The sequence below is a fragment of the Ambystoma mexicanum genome, chromosome 3p, assembly GCF_040938575.1.
Source record: "Ambystoma mexicanum isolate Mex_15411 chromosome 3p, UKY_AmexF1_1, whole genome shotgun sequence".
NCBI classification, from domain to species: domain Eukaryota; kingdom Metazoa; phylum Chordata; class Amphibia; order Caudata; family Ambystomatidae; genus Ambystoma; species Ambystoma mexicanum.
This window is the reverse complement of record NC_090925.1, coordinates 720220006-720245092: the sequence shown is the minus strand read 5'-3', so window position 1 is coordinate 720245092 and position 25087 is coordinate 720220006. Positions and strand designations below refer to the sequence as shown.

At 48.8% G+C, this 25087-nt stretch overlaps 1 protein-coding gene across 1 annotated transcript in view; it reads right to left on the bottom strand.

Moving 5' to 3' along the window:
• KDM3B (lysine demethylase 3B) overlaps window positions 1-25087 on the bottom strand; it is a 2029046-nt gene that overhangs the window by 838616 nt on the left and 1165343 nt on the right. Inside the window, exon 13 of the mRNA XM_069651588.1 lies at window positions 8726-8853. Within this exon, the coding sequence (XP_069507689.1) occupies window positions 8726-8853 (128 nt within the window). The remainder of the gene's footprint in view (window positions 1-8725; window positions 8854-25087) is intronic.

Below are 25087 nucleotides of genomic sequence, written 5' to 3'. Positions count from 1 at the left end.
AGCCCCGGCAAGCGCCATCTCCTCCTGAAATTCTGCAAGCCAACAGCTTCAAGGTCTGATCCCTGACCAAAGGGTGAGGCGCTCCTGCTGGATCTAGTAGGAGATCCTCTCGGTGTGAGATCCTCTGAGGGAAATCCATGGAAAGTTCCATCAGAATCGGAAACCAGGCCTGAGAACTCCATTCTGGAGTTACTATCACTAGCTCGGCCTTGTCTCTGCGCACCTTTGCTAGTGTTCTGGCTATCATCGCGAAGGGGGGAAACGCGTAATGGACGTTCTGTCCCCAACACTGAAGGAAAGCATCCGTCCCCAACGCTTCGGGGTCTAGCCTCCAGCTGAAGTAATTCTGCAGGTGAGCGTTTAGTCTGGAGGCTAACAGATCCGTATGCAGCGGCCCCCATTTGCGTTGCAAATTTTTGAACACTGATTCGTGTAGCCTCCAGTCGCTGGAGTCCACTAGATAGCGAGAATTCCAATCGGCAACAAAAGTCTTTGCTCCCGGAAGATATTCCGCTTTGATCGCTATATTCTTGCTCAGGCAGAAGTCCTTGGCTATCTCCACTAGCATCTTGGACTTCGTCCCCCCCGAGCTTGTTGACATATCTCGCCGCTGAGATATTGTCCATGCGTAGCAGAATGCAGCATTGAGCTTTGTCTCTGGAGAACGCCTTCACCGCGAAGGATCCTGCCAGGAGCGCCAAACAATTGATATGCAGTTCCAGCTCTTCTGGGGATCACTTTCCACCTGTTTCTGTGCTTCCGCACCTGGCTCCCCAGCCCGACCTGCTGGCGTCTGACTATTATGAGTTCTGGTCTGTCCCCGAAAATGGCTCTGCCGTTCCACGCTTCCATATTGCTCAGCCACCAACGAAGCTCTGACCTGCTGTCCTCGTCCAAAGGGACCTGATGATGGTATCTCCATCCTTTCTGCGGGTACTTGATCTTGAGCCTCTGAAGGGCACGATAGTGTAACGGTCCGGGGAAGATAGCCTGGATCGAGGCCGCCAGAAGACCCACTATCCTGGCTAGATTCCGAACGGCAAGGTCTTGAACTGCCAGATCTCCTCTTTCCACCTGAAACGCAGAAAACGCCTGAACAGGGGAGCGACTGGAACTTTCAGGTATGCGTCTTTCAAATCTAGACGGGCTAGCCAATCGTCTTTCAGGAGGTCTGCCAATAAGTGCATCCCCCTCCATCTTGAAGTGCCTGTACTCGAACCATCCGTTCAGTTCCTTCAGATTGATAACTGGTCTCACCTTCCTTTTGCGGTGAACCAAAAACATGTTGCTCAGAAAACCCTGCGCCCGAGTCTGTGCCCTCTCTATTGCTTGCTTCTGCGCTAGCAAATCTAATTCTGCATCTAAGAGAACTTTCTCTTCTGCCAAGGAATGCATGCGCTGGGGAGGCCATGGCTGCCATGGCTCCTGCATGAAATCTAGTTGGAAACCCTGGACTGTCTGCATCACCCATGCGTCTGCTGATACTGCGCGCCAGTTGTCTATAAAAAGCAGCGTTCTCCCTCCCACAGTGGGATAACTTGCGGCTCCTGTTCTCACCTGTGGGGCTATTCTGGTGCCTGAAGTATCCTCGGCGCCCTCTGGAACCTCTTCCCCGTCTCGGGAAGAATGCATCCTGTTGGCGTGATTCCCAGTATTGGGACCTGGGCCCTTGAGGTCTTCTGTTGAAATTGAGGCGGTCGGACGAACGACCTCTGCTACGACCGGCACCTGCAAAAACCCGAGAAGCGAAAACCTTCCTGATTGATGCCTGGGCTCTCTCGAGAGCGGTGTAGGTCCCTACAAATCTGTTCATTTCCTTGACGAACGTGTCGCCAAATAGGAGACCCTGCGCTCCTTCTCCCGCTTCGTATGATGCTAGGTCTCCCAATTTGTTGTCCACTTTCAACAGTGCAGACCTGCGCCTCTGTCGAAATCGCGGTATTTGTGTTTCCTAAGAGGCAAACGTCTCTGAGTCCATCCAGCCAGCGTGTACAGGTCTACTGGCTCCCCAGTGTCCTTGGCCCGCTCAGCGAGGTCCATGATTTTTGCTATTGGGCCCGTCAGATCCAACACTTTATCCTGACAGGACCGCCATGCGCGATCCATTCCTCTGCGCGTGTCCTTAGCGGCCCTTGTAATGAAGGTCAACATTTTGGGGTCTAGTTCCTGGGTCTCCACCACCTTCCCCGTGAGCTCTGGCCTGGGACACTGATTTTAATCTGAACCTGATCTCCTTCTCATGAGGCTTTGAGTTTCTGGGACATGTATAGCGCCACTCTTGGGGATGGCGCCCAATCAGTGGACCTCGGATGCCTGATGGCATCAGGCTCAAACATATCAGACATGTCATCTTCGGGGTTTCCTTCCACCACGCTGGCATCTTTTCTCGTCTGTCTCTCTTTTTCTATGATGCTCTCCGACAGACTTCTCACGTCTTCCTCCTGTTCCTCATTCATCTGAGGAAGACGGTGTGACCCCCCCTATGTTTTTCGCCCCTGGGGAGGGGGGTACGAGGCTGGGCACTGCTGACCTGGAAAGGAACGCGTCCTTGAGCCTGTCGAAGGCGTCAGCTGCCTCTAGGGACTTCTCTCTCTTCCCCATGTCTAAGCCCGGGGGGGGTAGAAGAGTGCTTTCTCTTCCGGGCTGCTTTACTTCCCCTTTGTTCTTTATGTAGAGGCTCAGTGGTGGAGGTCCCCTCCCCTGGGTCTTCAACTCTGCCAGCTTTTGTGCCCAAAATATCTTCAAGGACTTGTAATCTGTCCTGAATAGGCTGGACCCCTTGAGCTACTGCTCTCACAAGGGAATCCCCTAATACCTTTTTGAAACTCTGGGAGAGGTCGAATTCTTCCTCAGGTAACTCCTGCTTATGTTCTGAGTACTCTTCCCAGTACTCCTCTCCTCTGTCACAGGCCATCACTGTCTGACAGTAGGTCTTGTCAAGTGCTGCTTATGGGTAGCTTAAACTGCCTTTGTAACAGTGCAGCTCACGAGCGTGTGGATTAAATTTTTTTTTTTTATGCCTCTCCGAACGCTCGTATCAGACCAAAATGCTCTGTGTATTCGACCGTCCTACCGCTGCTCACCACACAGAACGTTCGAGTAAGGAACGTTGCCAGAGCCGCGGTCTCCTTCCGCGCATGCGCGGAAGCTCCAATGTGCCCGCTTTCAGTTCCGTGGCTGCAAACCTATGCGTTTTTCGCGCCTTAGTCGTCACAGAGGGAACGGGCTCCCTTAGGCGATCAAGATCACTCGCGGGATGCCCGTTCCCTCAATGCGCCCTTTCACTCACGAAATCTGTCGCTGATGCGCGACGCACACGGCCGCGCTCATATTAATACGCTGCGCTCGCGAGTACACACCCTACGCGCTACTCGTATTAATACGCTGCGCTCGCGGTATCAAATAAGCACCCTACGCACTACACAATACGTCAGCTGTGAACACATTAGCCTTAATAGAAAACCTCACATTATCATAACATGAAACGCTTAGCTAAATAAATGGAACACTTAACTGTCGAGCCAGCAAAATAAGAAGAGGAAGGGACCTAGAGTCAGAGGAGTTTATACCAGACAAAGGACTACCATTGGTGGACAGAAAGGAGGCTAGGACTACAGAGTCTCTAGGATTCTTGGGAAGGATAGTTCTTGTCCTCATGCATTTGTTGATGTTTAGGTTTGTTTTTTAAGCCAGTTGGGCACATGTTCTTAAAAATAAAAAAAATAAAAAATAAAAAAACAGTTTGAAAAGTAAGTTTTGAATTGCTGTTGAGCAGCAATTAAAGAAGTAAAAGCATAGTGCTTGTCTCCGGTCTTGTAATAGAATCAAGAAACCTTGTGTGTAAGCGTTTATTTGGACACTTGTCACTATGACTGTGTAACTCCCCTACTGCACACGTTGAGCCCTCTTGAGATAAGCCTGGCTGCTCAATCACACTACCAACCTGTGTAGTACAGGCTTATACCAAAGGTTGGGTTCCTATTGCCAGGAGGTCAAGTTTGTTGTAGTGCACCGAAAGGTTACGACTCCAAATCTCGCCTAACAGGTGTCATGTTTATGCAAATGTGCAGCTTTTTTCAGTGTGGAACTAGGCAGACTCGGTGTGTGATATTTTGTGACCATGCGTTGAGAGCACCACTTGGCGCAAAAGGTTTTTAGAATCGCAGAGCTGCTTGCCGAGGGTAGGTGTTCCACTGAAGCCTTTGTCCCTTTCGACAAATGCGTCGAAATAGCAGAAGTGGGTGATGTGTGTGTTTGTGAAACAGTCTGCTTTTGTTTGCTTGGCATCTGCATACTGTGTGGCATGCTGACCCCACCCCATGCAGGCGTTTTATATGTTTGGCCTTCTTGTCAGAGAAAGCCTACATAACAGAGCGATACCCGATGTTGAGAGCTGGGGACGTACACCTGGGCAACTTCAGTTTCCCTAGCAGATGTCTCATCAGCATTGTTAGGAAAGATTCCCTTTTAGGCAACTTTCCCTCCATTATCTATGGACCTCCAAACATTTTGCTCAACACCTTGCCTTGACCTTTTACAGTGAAGTGAAGCCTTTAAAGCTTCACTTTACTGGCCTTTTCTTCATTTATTATGGGTACACTGACTAGTTCTTCAGATAGTCAGTACTGGCAGACTGTTTCCCTTTTGTCTCCGACACGTTTCCGGTTTGGATAACTTTTACACTGCACACAGCATCTTCTAACATTCTTCTAACGCAGTTTAACGGGGATACTTGTGCATCAACAGACTTACACTAACAGGATTTCTGGTTACTTTTAAATATTCTTAAAGACAAGCTGGTGGCAGCAGTTACATTTTCACAACGTGTTGCTATATTTTTAGTTTGCACATTCGCGTTTAGCTAACAGTTGCCGTTAAGGTTTTTTTTACAAAAGTTACTCTGACAGGACTTAGGAAAGCCCAACCAGGGTGAACAGGGTTACCTTTTACGATCTGCATGAACAACCCATGGGTATGGTAGTGTGGTGGAAAGCCTGGATTAGTCTAAGGAGGGAGGAGGGCTGTAGTTGGGTGCAAAGACCTCAGAGCATACCGTGATTCAAGAAAATACATAAACACTAAGAAGTTATATAAAAATAGACACGTATTATATACTCTAAGGCACACTGCTAGAGTTCTAAATTCAGGTAAGTACTATAGGAAAAACATATGTTAAGGTAGATTTTCATTTTGTATGTACAATCTCCTCCACATGCGAGTCCCCCATCACTTTCTGCTGGAGTTATGGATTTTTGGTCTGTTCACCTGAGTAAGTGGGAACCTTTTTCCCCAGTTGATCGTTAATCTTTTGGGATAGCTTCTATTTCTTTTGATACATTTTTATTGGAGTTATACTTTCCTCCAACTTTGTGGCATCTGTCTTTCGACTTCTGCAGCACACAGCACTCTGTGCAGTGTTGATGTGAGCACTTTGGGCTTCCCTTTTTATTTTATGTCCTAGGAGGATATTTTGTATCCTTCCTATCTTTCCCTATGCAAGATCAGCACACCCCACCTTATGTGGAGTGCTGAGGGGCTACATAGTAAGTATCCCCTTCCTGCTACTGTAACATTTTGGTTACAGTGACAGGCTAACCTGAATGGCTGGTGGCACTCGTTTCATTCCATCTACTGAGCAATTATTACTCCCAGGTTCTACTCAAAACTGCGCTAGTGCAGAGAAGAGTCACCACTGACCCAAAACGGTGGCTGTATTCTTTTTTTGCCATGTTTGCTTGTCCCTTATTAGTCCTTCTGCTGTGCTGGGTGAGGTAGGTCCTGGTTTTACATTGTGTCTGTGAGGACAGGAAACAGCGGTGTTCTCAAACTCAAAAGCCAGGGGGAGGGGGGGGGGGGGGAGTGCAATCAGGGCAGCATTGATCTGAATAAGTGCTGCCAAGGTGGCACGGCTCTGTGTAAGTGCAAGGAGGCAGGTGACTGTAGAGGTTATAGCTCCTAGGTGCGCGGTAGGCCCGAAGGCAGTGCAGGGGAGACTGATCATGGAGGATCCTGGTACCAAGTGAGACTCTGACAGTACCAAGCAACAAGTGGGTGCAGCAGACAGGCAGGTCAGCAGGGGAGGGAGAGAGAGAAAGCAGAGGAGAAAAGGAAGGTCTTGAGCTGCTTCCAGAACTTCAGGTGGTCCGGCTCAAGTTTCAGAGGGGCAGGGAGGCCATTCCAGAGGCAGACACATGCAGAGGGGAGAGATCTACCCACACTCTCTTCCAAGAGAAGCATCTGCCTCAGGGTTGGCGGTAGCTCAGCGAAGGGATCAAGAAGGAAGGCATTTTGGAAGAGAGAGTTTGATGTAGTGCGGGCCCCGATGCCAGAAAGCCTTGCGGACGATGCAGAGGGTCTTGAACTTGATCCTTGCAGTCACCAGGAGCCAGTGGAGATTGCAGGGCTGGAGCGATAAGGTCCCTGGGCCTGAGGTCAAGGGTAAGTCTTGCAGTACTGTTCTGGATTAGTTGCTGAGGGCGGAGAGTAGAGGAAGGCAGAAAGAGACTGTTGCAGTAGTCCAGCTAGAGAGAGAACCAGGGCTCTGGAGACCATGAGCTCCTGAGGTAAAGTGAGAAAATGAAGAATACCTCTGAGGAGGTGCAGCTAGTCGTGTGCCTTCTTGGCAAGGTCTGTGATTTCGGGAGAGAACGAGTGGAGTCGGAAACACACGTTACAAATTAAATGAGAATGACTCCATACATTATCCCCATAAAGTATATCGTCTCACTGTTCACCAGCATTAATCATGCAGAAAACTCATTTGGCCATCGTACGCAGATCCTCCGGAGTCCTGGGAAGCCGCAAAGATGTTGTCAGGTACCGTCTATTGATCTCAGCGAAGAAGGTGATACGAAGTATTAAACAAATTAATTGGCATGGGGGGGAGGTTTGAGGTTCAGCGCAAGGATCTAATGCATTTAGTTGGAGTGAATAGAGCTGCAGGTGAATGCAGGAGGCGGGATTTGCCGAATCTGCCGCCAGGTAAGGAACCACAAGAGCAATTGTTTTGCAACCACACTGCGCGTAAACACTAGTTGAGTCCAAAGTGGTATAGCCAGGCTCCAGTTCGGTTTACTCAGCGGAGACGCTGACACGCGGAAACGCTTCTACATATAATTGAGTGCAATTGCATGTGACAGTGGAGCGCATGAGAAATTATCTTTTATCATTTAACCCTATTCAGGCCCAAACTGAACACACCTGACTCACAGCCTCAGTTGAAGGGCAAGTGCCCGAAACACGTGTCAGGCTACCTCAGTGTCAATTAAAATTTACTATACCACTTTGGACTCAACTAGTGTTTACGCGCAGTGTGGTTGCAAAACAATTGCTCTTGTGATACGAAGTATTAAGCTGTTTATTAATGGCTAACTTTAAATGCTCGACAAGGAGCAAACTCCCAAAAATAGGAACTGTGCAAAGTGCGACCAACCAGACAGCAGATAGCAGATAAAAACATAGGACTTAGACATGTGAGGGATCAGGATACAGTAAACGTCACAGTAGGGATAGTATTACTAACACACCCCGTTGGCAACCCTTTTCCGTACTGAAAATAAATAATTTAATACTCTGCACCAACCACCAGATGTCGGCATTTTGCAAAGCATGCGATTCTAAGCAGATCCACAAGCCTCAGAAATGTGTATTTATAAAGTACTGTATTTTATTTAGTGGGCAGGTTTTTCCACGCACCACAAGACGAGTTGGCGGGGCAGGGGGACATATGAATCAAAAAAGTAGAAAAGTAGAACAAAAACAAAAACTGTTATATTGGCCTTGTGGCAATCCTACCGTGCAAGTGCATGACAAGGTGCTAAGTGCAGGGGGTAGGGGGTAGAGGGAGAAGTGTGCAGGAGTGGAAAAACCCAAAGGGTGGGGAGGGCAAGTGCTGGGCAGGCCAAGGCGGCAAGTGCTGAGCGGGCCAAGGCAACAAGTGCTAGGGGAAGGTGGAGTAGGGAGGATGAGTGCGGTGGAAAGGGAGGACCAAGTTGGGCTAGTCCAGGGAAAGGAGCCCATGGGCAAGTGCTGGTAAAGGATGCTGGGGGGACTGGTAGAGGGTGGTCTGGTCCCTGTATGAAGATGAAGAGACCAGGCCCCAGTCGCAGCCACAGATCGAGAGTTAGCAAGGGAGGGTGAGAGGGAAGGAAGAGGAGAAAAGTAAAGTCTTGAGAATTTTCAAGAACTAAAGAAGATCCGGCTGAAGTCTGAGGAGGGGGTATGGGGGGCATTTCAGAGGGACCGAGTATGGCAATATTACCCGCTAATCTCATTTTTCAGTGTGTTCTAAAGGCCTTAATAAATATTTTTATAACCAACTGTCTACCCTGAATTATTGTTTGTTATTCTGTGTGGACTCATTGAGGGCCCCTGACCACGCCAACACTCATCTGAGACTAAGTCTGGACATCTCTCCACACTACCTTGAATGGGTTTTGGCTAAACGCAGAGCTTCCTATTCACCATAGGATATCCCCCTAAAATCGGTATACCAGGCCAGATTTTAGAAATCCATCTTAACGATCACCTGGGACCATTCTAGCTAGCTGAGCAATAGCAAGAGTTACCTTTAGGGTATCCACAATCTGCACAGCTTATGGTCCCTTAGTGGGCACAACATAGAATTGCATCCCTTCTGAGGCCTTTGTTTGCCCTACTGAGGCTCAAGTCACATTCAGGGGCTCTCAGCCAACAAAAGTTAGCCATTTACTCTGTGGTCTCCTACCTGGGCGATGCCATTAGTAACTGCTGGCCTCAGAACAGTTTTATTTTGCCGGTTAATGCATGGACAGTTGGCTTTGATACCCCACTTCCCTCTGGCAGCATGGACCATGTCTCCAATGTTGTAAAGTGCTAGAGAAAAAGAGAAAGTAGTAGAAAATCAGTTCAACCAGTAAATACATTTATCTTACAAGTGTGCTGTTCACTCAAAGTGACTGAACAAAATTGAATAATTGTGAATGCTTCCTACTCACACAAGTGCTCCAATAAAGCTACATGTTTTCTTATCAGCAGTAACCATGTCATATTCTTTCAGATGTTTAGTTATAGGTTAATTGTGTATATGAACTCCAATACAAATCTAATAACAATGGGCAAAAGGCCATTGTTGAGATGGTGAAAGGGACAAATTATAAATGAAAGTATGGTCCATCCCCCTAGAGTAAACTGGCTCCTTAATCTATTAGAAGTTTTCAGAATCCATTAGAATATTTTCAGAAGAGCAATCCTGCAGTTTGTCCAAATGGGTGTCTGCCAATTAAATCCAAAGCACACTCAATAGGGACATGACAGTGCAGTCTGGATTCACACGTTAAAGAGAACTGATGGCAAGGTACAATTAGTCAAACAATAAAGCAACATTATGCAACTGATGACACCCCCAGACTTAAAAAACACTGCATTTAATAGCTAGAGTTCAAAAACATTATCCAAGGAGAGTAAGAATGTGGACATTAACAGTACAGAGTCTGCAAATGACACAAATCACTCCTAAAGCCAGTCGAAACAGATAGTTATGGAATACACATTGCATTAGAAATGTTTTTCCTCTACTTCTTTTATAGCATTCAGTTTGTTGCATGATGTGTCCACAACGGTTTTCTCCTTTTTAAATTTTGTACTGGTCTCGTGTGAAGTTTTGCATTTTACTGCATAATGCTTTTTAAATCATACCATTTATTCTAAAATGGCATTATTGCAAGATTTCGCCTTGACCTCTGGAAATCTGGTCTTTTGGCCTTCCTGCCTCAGGGCCAGTTATTCGATACAAGATCAGACCTTTCCCGGGCACTGCCTGGTCCCAGTCCAAATCTTGGCCAGTGTTTGTGCATTGCTGTGCAGATGTGGCCGGAGGCTCTATGTTTGGAAAGCTCCTGCTGGTTTCAATGGTGCAGACCCTTTATATTGGTGGGTCCCAGAGGCAATCCCAGCCCGAATTTAGGATATGACTAAGACTCCTGGGAATCATACCAAAATGTCACCCTCATTTGTGCGCCACCCCCCACCCCATTCACTGCGACTTTGGGGACGCACAAAATGAGGTTGACATTTACTGCGCCCAAGCAGAGCGGGGGTTGTGGGGGTGTCCCCTGCTCTACTCAGGCGCCATAACTGGAGATGGGGTTTGTGGGGGACAAGAAAGAAAGAACAAAAAAAAAAACCTTGCAGCGTCAGCTCTAACCCACGTTAGCAGGAGGAGCTTGCACCGCAGGGATAGAAGGGTGCGGGCGGCACCCACAGAAGTATGCCACCGTCAAAGTAAGTGGGGTTGGAAAGCATAATGCAGGCCAGGGGGGTGTGGGCACAGTGATCTATCTGATCATTGCACTGTGCCGTAATTGGAATTGACATTTTCGTTGGTGGAGTTACGGGCGGCACAGTGATCACATAGATCCGAACCCTGCAGCAATTGTTCAGATCTTTTTTGGAGCCACATATCCTTCTAAAAAGTGCATCCAGCTGAAGAGCTGTGGATCGTCACTGCAGCCAACCAGAATTTCCTCTGGTCAAGATCCAGCAAAGCCCTGGTCATTTGTCCTATCTCCTGAAGGCCTTCATGAGTGCTTTATTCCCTGAACTGGTGAAAACAATCAGTCTCGTACCCTGCTCGAGGGTCATGCTGTGGAAATGTCATGGGACCACTGGCAGACAAAGGACAGGGGAGTATAAAACTCCTCGATTGCTTCCTGCCTTCCGACACTGGAGCCTAGGCAGGCAGACCCAAGGGTTCCCGCCAAAGGCAAAACTCACATTCACACCTCCCCCTCCCAGAATAGTAGTAGAACTAAAGGACAACCACACAAGAAACGTCAAAACAAGTAAGTATCCACCATGTTAGAAGATAGGTGACAATTGTGCATAACAGAGGATGTGAATACAGTCTGCGGTAGAAAAGAACACAAAAGTTGGTAGAACACATCCACTGCCACCAGCCAAAACTATAGGGTTGTTGATGTGACCAAAAAATGTCACAAGAGCACTCCACATAAGTTGGTGTGTGCTAATATCTCATAAGTTAAAGTTTTAAGAAGGATACAAAGATTCATTAAGAACTTTAGTGTTTAAGATTAGTCCAGACCATGAGATCTGACTACGGATCCCGCCGACGCTTACGAGGTACACCTGAACAAACTACGAAACTTCCCAAAAATATCAGTAGAGACTTTCGTCAAACTGGTAAATCAAAGCAACAAAACAGGTTCTCCGGAGGATCCATGCCCACCGGACATATACAAATCAATCCTCACACAAGGAACCCCCATGGAATACCACAGGCATGTTTTCAACCTTTCAATCGCACCAGGGAAAGTGTCACATTCCTTAAAATCAGCATACATCAGACCGTTACTCAAAGACACAGCTGGAAATAGAGGACCTTTCCAACTACAGACCCATCTCCAACATACCGTATACAGCTAAATTGCTTGAAATGTACATATACAAAGCAATCCAAGAATTCATAGAAGAGCACTGCCTACTAGACCAGGCACAAGTTGGATTCAGACCAATGAGAGGAATGGAGAGGAACGGAATCAGGTCTGCTCTAAATATGGGATGACCTAAAAGCAAACTCAAACAGTATGGCCTTGCTCCTTCTAGACCTCACTGCGGCATTCGACAGTTCATCACGACATCCTCATCACGAGACAAAGGATTGGGAATAACAGACGCCGCCCTACTGTGGATCAAATCCTTCTTAACAAGCAGAACAGAAACTATATGGATGAAACCTTTCAAATCCAAAACACAAGAAAATCCACATGCGGTGTACCACAAAAATCATCCTTCTCCCCGCTATTACTCAACATCTACCTTTCTATGATGATCAAAATCATCAAAAGACACGGCCTCACCCCCTACAACTACGCCGATGATACACAAATAGTTTTCAAAATACAGGACCCTCAAGAAAAAACCACAACACTTGAGAACTGCCTTTGTGATGTTTTCAACTGGATGAACTCTACCTCAAACTCAACCCAGGCAAAACAAATAATGATCATCACAAAAAACGGAGGAGACAACCACTACATCCCCTGGCCAAGGGAACACATTACAACCCCAACCCCATCGTCGACTGTAAAAAAACCCGGGAGTCCTGATGGACAACAAACTTATCCTAGAGCCACAAGTAAACGTTATACTCAAGAAATGCCTCCTACTGTGAGCAGCAAAAAGGAGCCTACCATTCCTTTCATTTACCAACAAAACACTAACCATCATTGCTCTCATGTCCAGAGTCGATTACGCCAATAGCCCATACCTGGGTATGCGTGAACTGCTTCTAAAAAAAAACTACAACGTTCACAAAGTGCCGCAGCCAGACTGCTCCTCAAGCTTCCCCAAAGAGAACACATCACTCCTACGCTAAAAACACTGCATTGTCTACCAATAAAACTAATCAAATTCAAATCAATGTGCATCATGCACAGAGCAATCCAGAACAAAGGCGCAGAATTCCTGAGCGACAAATTACACCTACATCACCCAACAAGAAGGTTCAGATCAAGCAACATTTTTCTGGAATCAAAACCCTACATGAGAAAACTCAGAAGATCCTCTTTCTCTCACCTCGCACCCAAAAATTTGGTACGGCTTACCGAATGTTAGGGAACATTTTCAGAAATGTGCCAATTTCCTTCTACCTTAGAGACCCCTAGCTCTTTTGCTAGACTTTAGGACTTTCTAACCTGGAGAGAGTAAGCCCTTTTCCTCACCCTCATGTATTTTAATCTGATTTGGACACTTTCTTTTAAACTTTGGCGTCTGACAAACTCCATAGGCATCATCTTTACATTGTGACACACAGCACCTTCAGTGCAGTGGCACAGGGAAGTATCTTAGATTTCCCAAAGGTTTAAATACCTTCTACCTTGGTGAAACTACTGTTTCCAAGAGCAGTGAAGTGAAATTTACTTTACCTACAATTTGTAACCTTCTAGACCCAGCATACACCATCTCACCATAGGGTGCTGGAGGGGTTACTTAGTATCCCCTTTGTCTAGTTTCTCATGTACGTAAAATTTTTATGTTACCCCTTCTACAATTAATGGCTGGTGGCAGTGGTTTACCTTTAACTACTATTGTGTGATTTTACCGCGTGCTGCAATTGCAGCCTTGGTAAATCACCCACGGGTGCCCATTTTGTCAAAATAGACCTGGTCTTTTTTCGCCATTTCTTGTTGGAAATGTCCTCCTTGAGATTTACTCTGCGCGCCAAACCAGGTTTGGCCCCTTAGTTTGTTTTGTCTTTGGCGGGATTCACCAGTGAAGACCACCTCTGGCTCCAGTGTGTCTGGCAGGGGCAGGAAGCGAGGGAGGTGCCCGAAATTCCCTGTGCTTATTCCCCTTGGTTACAGGAATGCACCCTGTGCAGCAAGGATAGCCACCCTGCTGTGTGATTGACAGCTAGGCTGTCATGCATGGGAGAAACTTCCATAAAAGGCGAGGGTTTTGGGTTTGGAAGGTAGAGTCTACCACTGGACGAAGGAATCCGAAGTAGTACTTGGAAGAGACGCCTGCTGCAACTCCTGGACTGTTGGTTTGCCCAGTGAAGCCCTGCTGCTTTGCTGAAACGCCGAATTCTTTTCGACTAGAGAAGCCGACTTTTCCCCTCGAGTTGGTGGGACCAATGGACCACAACGTGAACTCGTTTGGACATCCTCTCGGAGCTAGCTGTACTTCTAGTGCTGCTGCTGAAACCGAAGTGCCAGGGAGAGGAACACCAAACAGAGTGCATCACTTAAGACAGACCCGTGCTGAAGGAAGATTCTCCCTGACTCCCTTGAAGCAGCACTGGCCAAGCCTGAGCCACCTCAACAGAGTGCTGGACCCCAGATGCAAGGAAAGTCCAGAGTGGTATATGTGAGACTGCAGTGGTGCTATTTGCTGAGACGCAAGGAGCTGAAACCGCAAAGTGCCGCTGAATTGAAATTTGTCCTTTTCTGCTGCTGACCGTCCCATTGCAGTGCAGGCTTCCCCAGACGTCCTCCCTCTTGTCCCCATGACCGAGGCCCAGGAACAAAATAAATCTGCAGAGCTGCACAGGAACAGAAGCCAGCTGGAACCATTTCTTCTAACCAAAGGTACTGTAAAGTTTGAGAGGACTTACCTCTTCTTGTTGTAGCCTTACTTGATCTCAGTTGACACTTGTCTTGGTTGCTTCTGTAGAGTTGTGTGCAGCTTCTACCTCACAATCCTCCCAGCGTGTGGCCCTACATTGATTCTACTAAGACTTCTAAAACATTGTGAAAGACTTACTTACCTACAAGAAGTGCTTCAGCTCACCTAGACTTTTGTCCAATTGACATTGGCTGGCCCGGCTCCCTGAATGACTCTTCTACCCTCTGACTTTGTGTTTTACTTTTCCTTCCAGGAAGGGGTTAACTTACTTTGAATTGGGGGTTCAAAAGTACTTCCCTGCTTCAGAATAATTGTGTGATCTCTTGTTGTATTCTATAACCCTTCTCTTTGACATTCTACTCAGTATTGCTCTGAATGTACCAGTGATATATTAATGTCCACAGTGTCCTTACTATTTAATTCACCTGAGGGTGTAGGAATGGTCTGTGTGCCATCTCCAATGGGTATTTGCTGATTTAGAGAAACAGTGTATTTTGGAGTGTATTTGTGTGTTATTTATATATTGCCCCTTCTGAAGGATTATTCAAAATGACAAATTAATTGTTTAATCAAGAAATCTTGAGTATAAGTGTTTATTTGGGTACTTGCCACTGTGAATCTCTTCGTAACCACCCTACTGCTCACATTGACCCTTCTTGAGATCAGCCTGGCAGCTCAGCCACACCACCAACCGGTGTAGTACAGACTTATACCAAAGGTTGGGTTCCTATTGCCGGGAGGACAAGGTTGTTGTAGTGCACTCAAAGGGTACTGCACCAAATCTTGCCTAACAGAGTCCTTTGTGCATTTTGCCTTTGCAGGCTTCTGCCCTGAAGCTGCCCAGGATCCAGTGTGTCTGGAAAGGGAGGAAGTGAGGGAGGGTTCCGAAACTTCCCCGTCCTTGGTCTTTAGGTGTGCCTGATTGAAACCAGTTCTGATTGGCTGGCAGGACAGCCACCCTGCTGGGTTATCGACAGCCCTAGGGCTGGGAATGAATTGGAACTTGCTTAAAAGGCAAGGTTTTTGGGACTAGAGGCAGAGACGACCACTGGAGGACAACATCCGCCGAAGATGATGTGAAGAGAAGCTAGCAGTACCCTCCTGGACCACAAAGTGCCTGGTGAAGAGCTGTGCTGACTGAGTTTTCCTTTCGACTGCGAAGACACGCAAGTGACGACTTCCTCCCTTGGGCTGGAAAGACTAACTAGTCTCGAGACAAGCTTTATTTTGGTACAACCCCCGACTTGCTGTGACTTTTGTAAGGAACTCATGGTAGCAACATTAAAGACAGACAAGTGATCACAGTACAAGGGTGTTTATTTCCCAATGAATGCAGGGTGGAAAAACAGCCAAGCTAAACCTAAAATTTAAGATGGGATCAAGTGTCTACCATCAAATGAAAAATAAGGCAGTCCTAGTGGTGTCGTGTCAAAATCAAAGGCCCTATACTAAAGAAAAACCTATTGCCAATTCCTAACAACTAATTATAGAAAGTGTGTGGGATAGTGTTTCAATAAAGAAGAACAAGTTACTTTCTTACCTGGTAACGTTCTTTCGATGGGATGGTCCGACGACGTATTCCATATCTATGACATGTAATCACCACAGCTGTGCTGCTTCGGAAACTTTTTTCGGCGTCTGCGTCCTGCGTCGATGACGTCGATGCGCCGTCGTCGAGGGCCTCCTCCGACGTCCGACGTCATCCGATGTGATAAGTAGGACACACGACGCCCGTAGCCTCAGTTGTAGTTTTTTCCCCCAGAACGTGTGACACTAGTCAACTGCCAGTCAGACACAAAGCCTTGCGGAACGTAAGCTGCAATCGCAAAAGAAATTCTGCAGCGGGGAAGGCAGGGCGGGAGCGATATGGAATACGTCGTCGGACCATCCCATCGAAAGAACGTTACCAGGTACGAAAGTAACTTGTTCTTCGAGGGGATTGGGTCCTCCGACGTATTCCATATCTATGACAGACTCCCAAAGCAGTACCAGAGCAAGGAGGAGAGAAAGCATTTAGAATCAAAATTTAGAATAGCCTATCAAATAGCAGAGCAAAGGACCGCCTTGCCAAAGGCCAGATCCTGTGCTCGGATGGAATCGAGGGAATAGTGACGTACAAATGTATGTACTGAAGCCCAGGTGGCTGCATCACAGATGTTGCGAATAGGAACACCCCTCTGCAGGGCAGTAGACGCAGCCATACCCCTGGTAGAATGGGCCCGCAAGCCAGCCGGTGGATCCTTACCCGCCAAGCGGTAGCACTCCGAGATGGCCAAAATAATCCAGCGAGACAAAGTCTGTTTCGTCACAGCTTGCCCCAAACGCTTTCCAGCGTAACCAATAAAGAGTTGATCGTCCACTCTGACCTGGGACATGCGTGAAACATAAAAGCTTAAAGCTCACCTAGGATCAAGCCTATGGAGCCTCTCCTCTTCCTTACCAGGATGCGGAGGAGGATAGAATGCCGGAAGAACAACCTTCTGGGCCAAATGAAATTCCGTCACTACCTTCGGAAGAAAAGAAGGACGAACTCTAAGGACAACCCTGTCCTTGTGAAATACAGTGAAGGGAGGCTTAACTGAAAGTGCCTGTAACTCACTCACTCTGCGAGCGGAAGTAACCGCAACTAAAAACACAGTTTTCAGAGTTAACAGCCTCAAAGGGCAAGAATGTAAAGGCTCAAACGGAGCACCCATAAGAAACGTAAGAACAAGGTTTAAATCCCAACCGGGCACCAGCAAAGGTGACGGAGGGAACACAATAGTGAGCCCTTTCAGAAACTGTGAAATCAAAGGGATTTTAAAGTAAGAACACTCTTCAGACGAGCGCTTTAAGATGGACAGCGCCGCCAGGTAACCTTTAACAGTACCCACTTGCAAGCCCCTGTGGGCCAAAAAAAGTAAAAAGGACAGAACCATGGGGATGTCACATGCAAAAGGATCCACATTCTGAACTCTGCACCAGTCGCAGAACTTACGCCAACGGTACAGAGACTTTGTTGCTGGCCTTCGGGCCGAAAGCAACACCTCCATCACGTCCTCAGGGAGGTCCCAATCCTTATACCTCAACCTTTCAGAAGCCAAGCGTGAAGGTTGAGGGATCTGACCTCTGGATGGAGAACCTGACCCCCTCCCGTGAGAGCAGATCGTCTCGGTAGGGAAGACGACGTGGAGGGCAGATGGATAAGTCGAGAAGGTCCGGGTACCACGTCCTCCGAGCCCACGCCGGGGCAATGAGGATCATCCGGGAACCGAACTTCCGTAACCTCCGCAGCCCTTGCGGGATGAAGGGGACTGGAGGAAACGCATACAGCAGCGGGAATGACCACTCCACCACGAACGCGTCTCCTAAGACTCCTTTTGGGGGAAATTCCCGCGAGCAAAACCTTTCGCACTTCCGGTTGACACTGGAGGCGAAGAGATCCACTCGAGGGGTCCCCCAAAGGGCGAAGATCTCCAGGAGAATCTCCTGAGCCACCTCCCACTCGTGAGAGATTGCGCTCTGCCTGCTCAGAGCGTCCGCCGTCACGTTTTCGTCTCCGGCCAGATGAACTGCCGAGATCGAAACTTCCTGCTGGATGGCCCAGAACTCGAGCTGCATCGCCTCCCTGCACAGAGGAAGTGACCCTGCCCCCCCCCCCCTTTTTGTTGAGGTAGTGCATGGCCACTGTATTGTCCGTCAGGATCAAGACACTCTTTCCTCGCACAGTCGGCAGAAAAGCCTTCAGGGCTAGCCTGATGGCCCTCAGCTCCAAAAGATTGATATGGAGTCTGGACTCCGACGGAGACCAACGACCGCTGACTGTCAGCCCGTTGGCATGAGCTCCCCATCCCGTGAGGGATGCATCCGTCACGATCGTCACCTCCGGCCAGGGAAGCCAAAATGGAGCCCCCTTCATCAAGTTGCCTTCGACGGCCCACCACAGAAGATCCCGGGCGACCGAGGGCGGCACCTGAACCTGGTCCGACATCCTGCCGGAGGACTGAGACCATTGCGTCTTGAGTGCAAACTGCAAAGATCTCATCCGCAGGCGAGCCTCTGGCACCAGAAGAATGCAGGATGCCATGAGGCCGAGCAACCTCAAGAACTCGAACGCAGGGAGCGTCTGGGCATGCTGAAACTTGTGCACCATCTGCTGAATGTGAAGAGCCCTCACCTGGGGAGGAAAACACTGCCCCAGGGAAGTGTCGAGCACTGCTCCGATGTACTGGAGCTGCTGTGTTGGCGTCAAATGAGACTTCTTTAAATTGAGGGAGAAGCCCAGCCTGTGAAGGGAGCGGCAGGTGACGGACAGATGATCCAGGACTTGCTCGGGAGAGCTCCCCCTGATCAACCAATCGTCCAGGTAGGGGTAGACGTGAATCCCGCCTTGCCCGAGATGCGCTGCCACCACCACCATGAGCTTGGTGAAAACCCTCGGGCGGAGGTCAATCCGAACGGCAGGACCCGAAACTGAAAGTGCGAGTCGCCAACCGCGAACCTCAGGTACTTCTTGTGCTTGGGATGGATCGGCACATGGAAGTAAGCATCCTTGAGGTCGAGTGACACCAACCAGTCCTGAAGCTGAAGGGCCTGGAGGACTTGAGAGAGAGTAACCATCTTGAACTTGTCCTTCCTGAGGAGTTTGTTCAAACCGCGCAAGTCCATGATGGGTCTCAATCCCCCGTCTTTCTTCGAAATCAAAAAATAAGGGGAATACCATCCCTTGTTCCTCTCCGCTACAGGCACCAGTTCTATGGCGCCTTTCTCCAGCAGGGCTTGAATTTCCTGCGCAAGGAGCGGATCCGGACTCTGCAAAGAGGTTCCCCGGTGGATTGTCGCGAGGCCTGTGCCGAAAGGGAAGACAGTAGCCGTGGGTTATGATCTCTAGAACCCACACATCTGAAGTAATGGCTTGCCACTCTACAAGATGCCAGCCTTCCCCCAACCGGCGAACCATGGGACATGGCCTCACGACTGAATGGGAGCGGCTGCGGCGTTACCTGAGGGCAAAGAGGCAACTGCCCGAGCGGCCTTGGCACCACGGGTACCCTGTCGTCCACCTCTGGTACCCCTGCGTTGGCCTCTTTGACTGCCAGCTCCTCTCGCTTTACTGAAGGATGAGTAATAGCGAAAGGAACCACCCCTCCACTGCTGTCCCCTAGGACGAAAAGGCGGAGGTTGGCGAACTGCAGCGCCCAACGACTTCGCTGCAGCTTTTGAGGTCTGCAACCTCTCAAGGCTCTCGTCAGCCTTGCTGCCAAAAAGGTGTTCACCGTCAAAGGGCATGTTGAGGAGCCGGGACTGCACATCAGGAGCAAACCCCGACTTCCGCAACCACGCAAACCTGCGTATCACGGTGCTCGCCGCCATGGACCTACTGACGCATTCAGCTTAATCCAAACCCGACTGAACGGACTCACACATGGCATCCTTACCATCCTGGACCATAGCAAGGAAACCATCCCGTTCGTCCCCTTCGGGAATATGTTCAGCCGCCAACGCAACACAGTTCCACAGAGTGTGTGTGAAACGAGACAAGGCACAAATGGAGTTGGCCGCCTGAAGCGCCATACCACCAGAAGAAAACACTTTCTTCGCCCAGCCATCAAAACGTTTGTCGTCCCTATCAGGAGGGATGGTAGGGTACGACGCCTGCTTTGCCGGGGCCGTGGCCGCCTGCACCACCAAACTCTCCGGAGTGGGGTGCCTGGTCAAGTAGCAGGGGTCGCTACTGGCTGGACGGTATTTTCGCGACAAGGATCTGCCCACCGCCGGGAGACTCTCCGGAGCAGTCCAAGCCGCCGCCGCCCTTCTCTGTAAAGCCATATGGAACGGCAGTACCGGGTCAGTTGGGGGACCAACATCAAGGATGTCCGTCAGATCATCCTGCACAAACTCCCCTGGGGGAGCAGACCATCCCAAGTACTCAGAAACCCTAGCCATAAGGCGCCGGTACGAGGAATCGGCATGAGAGCCAGGCTCAGGCCTACAAAACTCCACCTCCGGAGAGGTGTCCAGTCCACTGGCATCATGCAGTGACTGTCTCAAATCGTCAAACTGACTATGGCCCGAGACAATTTCATCTGGAACCTGACTAGGAACCAGGCCATCAGAATCCTCATCCGCCTCTGAAATATAGTCCAGGTGGCGAAAAGAAGGCACCCGAGAGTGCTTGCTCTTAACCAGAGCCTTCCTAGGGGGTTCTCCCGTGCCACGGGGTACCTCCGACACGAAAGGCGTCGATGGCGTCGAGCGAATCGGCGCCGGCGTCGAGAGGATCGGCGCCGGCGTCGAGAGGATCGGCGCCGGCGTCGAGAGGATCGGCGCCGGCGTCGAGAGGATCGGCGCCGAGGAAATCGGCGTCGACGTCAGACGCAGCGCCTCCAGCATCGGCGGCGTCGACACAGCCCTCGAGGCCGGAGTCCCTCGACGACCCGAGCGTCGACGGCTTCGACGACTTCCTCGAAGCCGGAGCCTCGAGAAAGCCTGTCGACGCCCTCGACGCCTCAGACGTCGATGTCTTCCTCGAAGACCTCACAGGTGCACACGGTCTCGAACGCGTCGAGGACCGGGACCTGGAACGGGTACTGCGAGAACGAGTCTCCTTGTCCGAACGGGACCTCTCCCGTGACTCGTGCCGACCACTCATGCGAGCGGTGACTCTCGACCTCTCACGACCGACCCCACTCGGGGGCGCGGACGGCTTAGTACCCTGCGACTCAAGAATCGCCAGCATTTTCATCCCGAAGGAAGCCCATTCCTCCGGCGTCGCACGGCTGGTGGGGTAAGCGACGTGCCGGGCAGAGTCCTCCGAGGAGGACCTGGAAGACGACCGGTGTCGGCGCTTCCGAGAACGCCTCGAAGAGGCTGAGGAGTGGCGAGACCGACTCCTAGAAGGAGACCCACGAGACTTCCGACGATGACGCGGAGAGTCACCCCTCGAATCATCCGTCGAAAGCCCCGCAGACTTCAACTTCCTGGGCTTGGACACCCGACCTACCGACAACTTCTTCTTACGTTCGCGTAAGGCTTTGGACGTGAGCGACTGGCAGTCGATACAGTCATCCGTGTCGTGGGCCTCCCCGAGGCACCAGAGGCAGGCGTCGTGCGAGTCCGTCACCGACATCTTGGACCCACACTCCCCGCACTTCTTGAAACCCGGACGCGGGGTCGAAGACGAAGTAGAAGACATCTTCACACGAAGGATTTGCACAAAACGAACAGGTTCGAAGAACCGAGAAGAACAGAACTCAAAAGAGTCGAGGCGTGAACCGAGAATCACGAAGCAACACGTTCGCGGAAAAAACGGAACTGATGCTACGGGTGTCGTGCGTCCTACTTATCACATCGGATGACGTTGGACGTCGGAGGAGGCCCTCGATGACGGCGCATCGACGTCATCGACGCAGAAAAAAGTTTCCGAAGCAGCACAGCTGTGGTGATTACATGTCATAGATATGTAATACGTCGGAGGACCCAATCCCCTCGAAAATAAATATTTCAAATAATAAGTCGGGATGTGATTGCCAGGGGTCTCCCTTCCCCACGTTTTCAGCACGGGACAAGGTGGGACCTTGGATCACAGCACAAGCTTTCTCAGCACGAGACAGTTCTGTTCCAGCTATCAGGTTCTTTGATGGTAAAGTTGCTGCATTAAAAAGTCTCTTGCCTTCGAGGCCTGATGTATCCAACAAAAACAAAGGTATTTTCCACAGTTCATGTTGGGTGATGGCTTCACACCTGGGTCCCCCCTTCCCGAGAGCCGACCTCTCACATATCTTATTCAACCAATATATTGAACAGTTCCTTTCCCAATGAACTTTGGGTGGTGACTTTTCACCCCTGGATATCCCTTGATCGGGCTCGGACCCACGACAAGGGAGACAATTCACTTACCCTGGTCTTCCAATGCCTCTAAATTTCATGAGTCTTAATGTCTTTTTAAACAGTACTTCAGGGTTCGTCTCCGATTGTCGGCTTCCCTATTCCGAGTTCACTTTCGCCAACATGTACAAACGGTTCACTGTACTTCGGCACTTTGGACTTAGCCCCTTTTTGTAAGCATCCCTCTGCCCGATTCACTCTTGCCAACTTTTCCAAACCACTGTTCATATGCTCATTTCACCAAGCAGGATTAATTTCCCTTAGCTTCGCAATCATCTTCTTTGTCAAAGACTTTCGACGGTACAGAGGATTTTACAAGACCCCCCGTTATGACCACTTTGGCCTCTTTTCGCCTCTTCCGAAGGGCTTCTGGTTACGGTAGTTTCTTACTATCGGGTAATCGCCCAGAGCTTACTGCTTGAGCACCCACGTGGTGCCGGCCTCCTCGGTTTCTGGTTTCCCCCCCCCTCTTTCCTCAATCGTATCTCGGTTTTATCTCGATTCTCCACTCGACTCACCGGCTGTGATGAACTGCTTGCCTTGCTTTATCATTGGAGGGAAGGTTGGTACCAACTATACCAGCGTCCTTCCCCGGCTTGGTTATCAGCGGAGGAGGGTCTTGCGTACCGTAGAGATCTACTACAACACATGCTGGCTATTATTTGTGGTCTTATGTTTCCTTCTGTGGCAGATTCACAGGTGTGTGTGAGACTTTGATCAATTGCCCGACTCTTCGGTTCGGACAGGTGAACAGTTCTAGAATTAGTTTGTTGTCTTTCATGTGCGAAGACGTTTGTGTCGGAAAGCGGGGGGCAGTTAGTGTTCGAATATCCTACGGGGTATAGGAGGAAGAGGTATTGTATGGGATTATAGTTCCCTTGCTATGGGTTTGGGTAAGTTAGAAAGGGTGAGATTTGTAGGGTGTGTGGAACAAACGGGAATTACAAGGATTATCGGAAAATAAACAGGGGGTTTTGTGGGATCGATAATCAGAAGGACAAGATTGGTAGGGTTTTGTCAAGGTAGATTGGGTGTTATGGAAAGAATAATCAAGGTTGACAAGAAGTATGAATGGAAGTATTCAGGTAGGAAACAGAAAAAGGATTCGGGGGAATGTGGTTTCTAAGTGCAACAGGGTGTCTAATTGATTCACCATATGTGGAGGGGATGGTGGATTTAAGAAAAGGAGATTCAGTGGGTAGAAGGGAGGTCAAGTTCATACAGCCCACAAAAGCCTTGAAGACATATTTCTTGTCCCTTTCTCCGGTATGGTACTGTGTCTCACCAAGGGCGTGCCCATGAGCATAACCCCGGGCACTCCTAACTGAGGTGATCCTGCCTCGCTCGTCCTCCCCCAAGGGTTGGGATCTGATCGCCAGCCCTTCCCTGGACACCTGATTAAGGGATTTCCGAGGTCTATTTGGGAGAACCTGTTTTGCTACGGAAAAAGGCCAGACCTGCAGCGTTCGACATTGTAAGAGACTGGAGGAAGGAAGCAAATTTGCGCTTGAAAAGTAGAGAAAAACATGCACGTAGACATAAATCAAACAGAAAAAGCGCTAGAGCATGAGCAGCAGAAGCATATAGAATTATTAGGAACATGGATAGTGCCTTCCAATTAGACGTACAGAAAAAATATCCTTCAGAAGATTTGCATACATCAGATGAACTGATAAATAAGATCCTGAATGAGCGAAGGAATGAAAATGTAAGCACTGACCCAGTTGCACCGCCTCCTTATGTATCCCCTCCTGTTGCTATTGCTATTCCCACGATCCCATCTGTACCTGCAGTAGCCGTCCCATCTGCACCCGTGACATCATTTCCTCCACCTCCTTCAGAGCATGAGTTATACGCTTCAGCTGGTAGTTCTGCATCAATGGGGCCTGGAAAGTGTTAGGCTGACTCGAAATACGATTAGCAAGGAACGGAAAGACGAACTGAAACAGTGGGCTGAGACCTATATTGATGCTAGCGATGAAGTGGCGGTGCAAAGTTCCATATGTGATCATAGAGGTCTTGGCAAACAGCTATTGTTAGAATGTATGGGAGATAATCTTGTTAAAATATTGAGTGATTTGACTAATACAGTGGTACCGCAATAAATTGCGTGATTTGATTGTCCTTGCCAATATATGAGATAATGCGGCGAAAGTACGAGAACATGTAGGGCGACTATTTGTGTTCAAGCGAGAACTTGATCGATTGCATAAAAAGATGAGTAAAAGTGAACCGCATGTGTCATGTTCAGCAACGGTTTCTCCCGCCGTTGAAACCCATCAGTGAAGAGATGCGAATTTGTATGCGAGACGCGCTCAGATGAATTACGGATGCCGCCATTTCCTCGATTGAAGTGCATGATACGTTTAGTCAGTATACACCAGAGGTGCAGAGAAAGGTGTTACAAGTTGGAGTATTTGCAGGATGAATGTATGAAGAAAAAGGTGTGTTGTCCTGCTGATTTAATGACTATTTATAAAAGAGCATTTTCGCCTGACACCAGAACAACTGCTTTCTCTCTTGATTTGGCTTTGCTGCTTAATAGACGAACAGAGGTAGAATCCCCTACTTTGCAAATATCCATGAGGGAGGTGCCTCCCACGTTTGTCCCGAAAGTAGAGGTTGCCGCTGATGGAGCGATTCCAGCACGAACGATAGAAGCCCATTATATCGCACAGTTTGCACATGTTTCCTTTTCTAGGCAAGAAGTGAATACGATAAAGCAGGCCGTTACTGACATTAGAAAAAATCCAGTGGGATTCTATAAGGAAATTGAATCAGTTTTAAATTTAGCTGTTTATACGCTAATTGATTTATTGTTCCCTGTGATTCTTCCTGCAGATATATGGAAACAGATTAGAAGTATAAATGATGGGCCGATGTTAGGCGATCCATGGGAGAACCTGATTAGAATTGATAGCGAAAGGAAGGCTGGGAGAAGCCTCCGCAAGTAATTTTGCCTTTGCCTTTACGGATAGTAGAGAAATTAAAAATTATAGTGCCTGAGAAGAGGAAGGTTTGGGATAAATTGACTGCTTGCTTAGAAGGCAAATCGGAAGGAGCTACAGATTTGAAGATGTATTTGCAGACTTTAGTG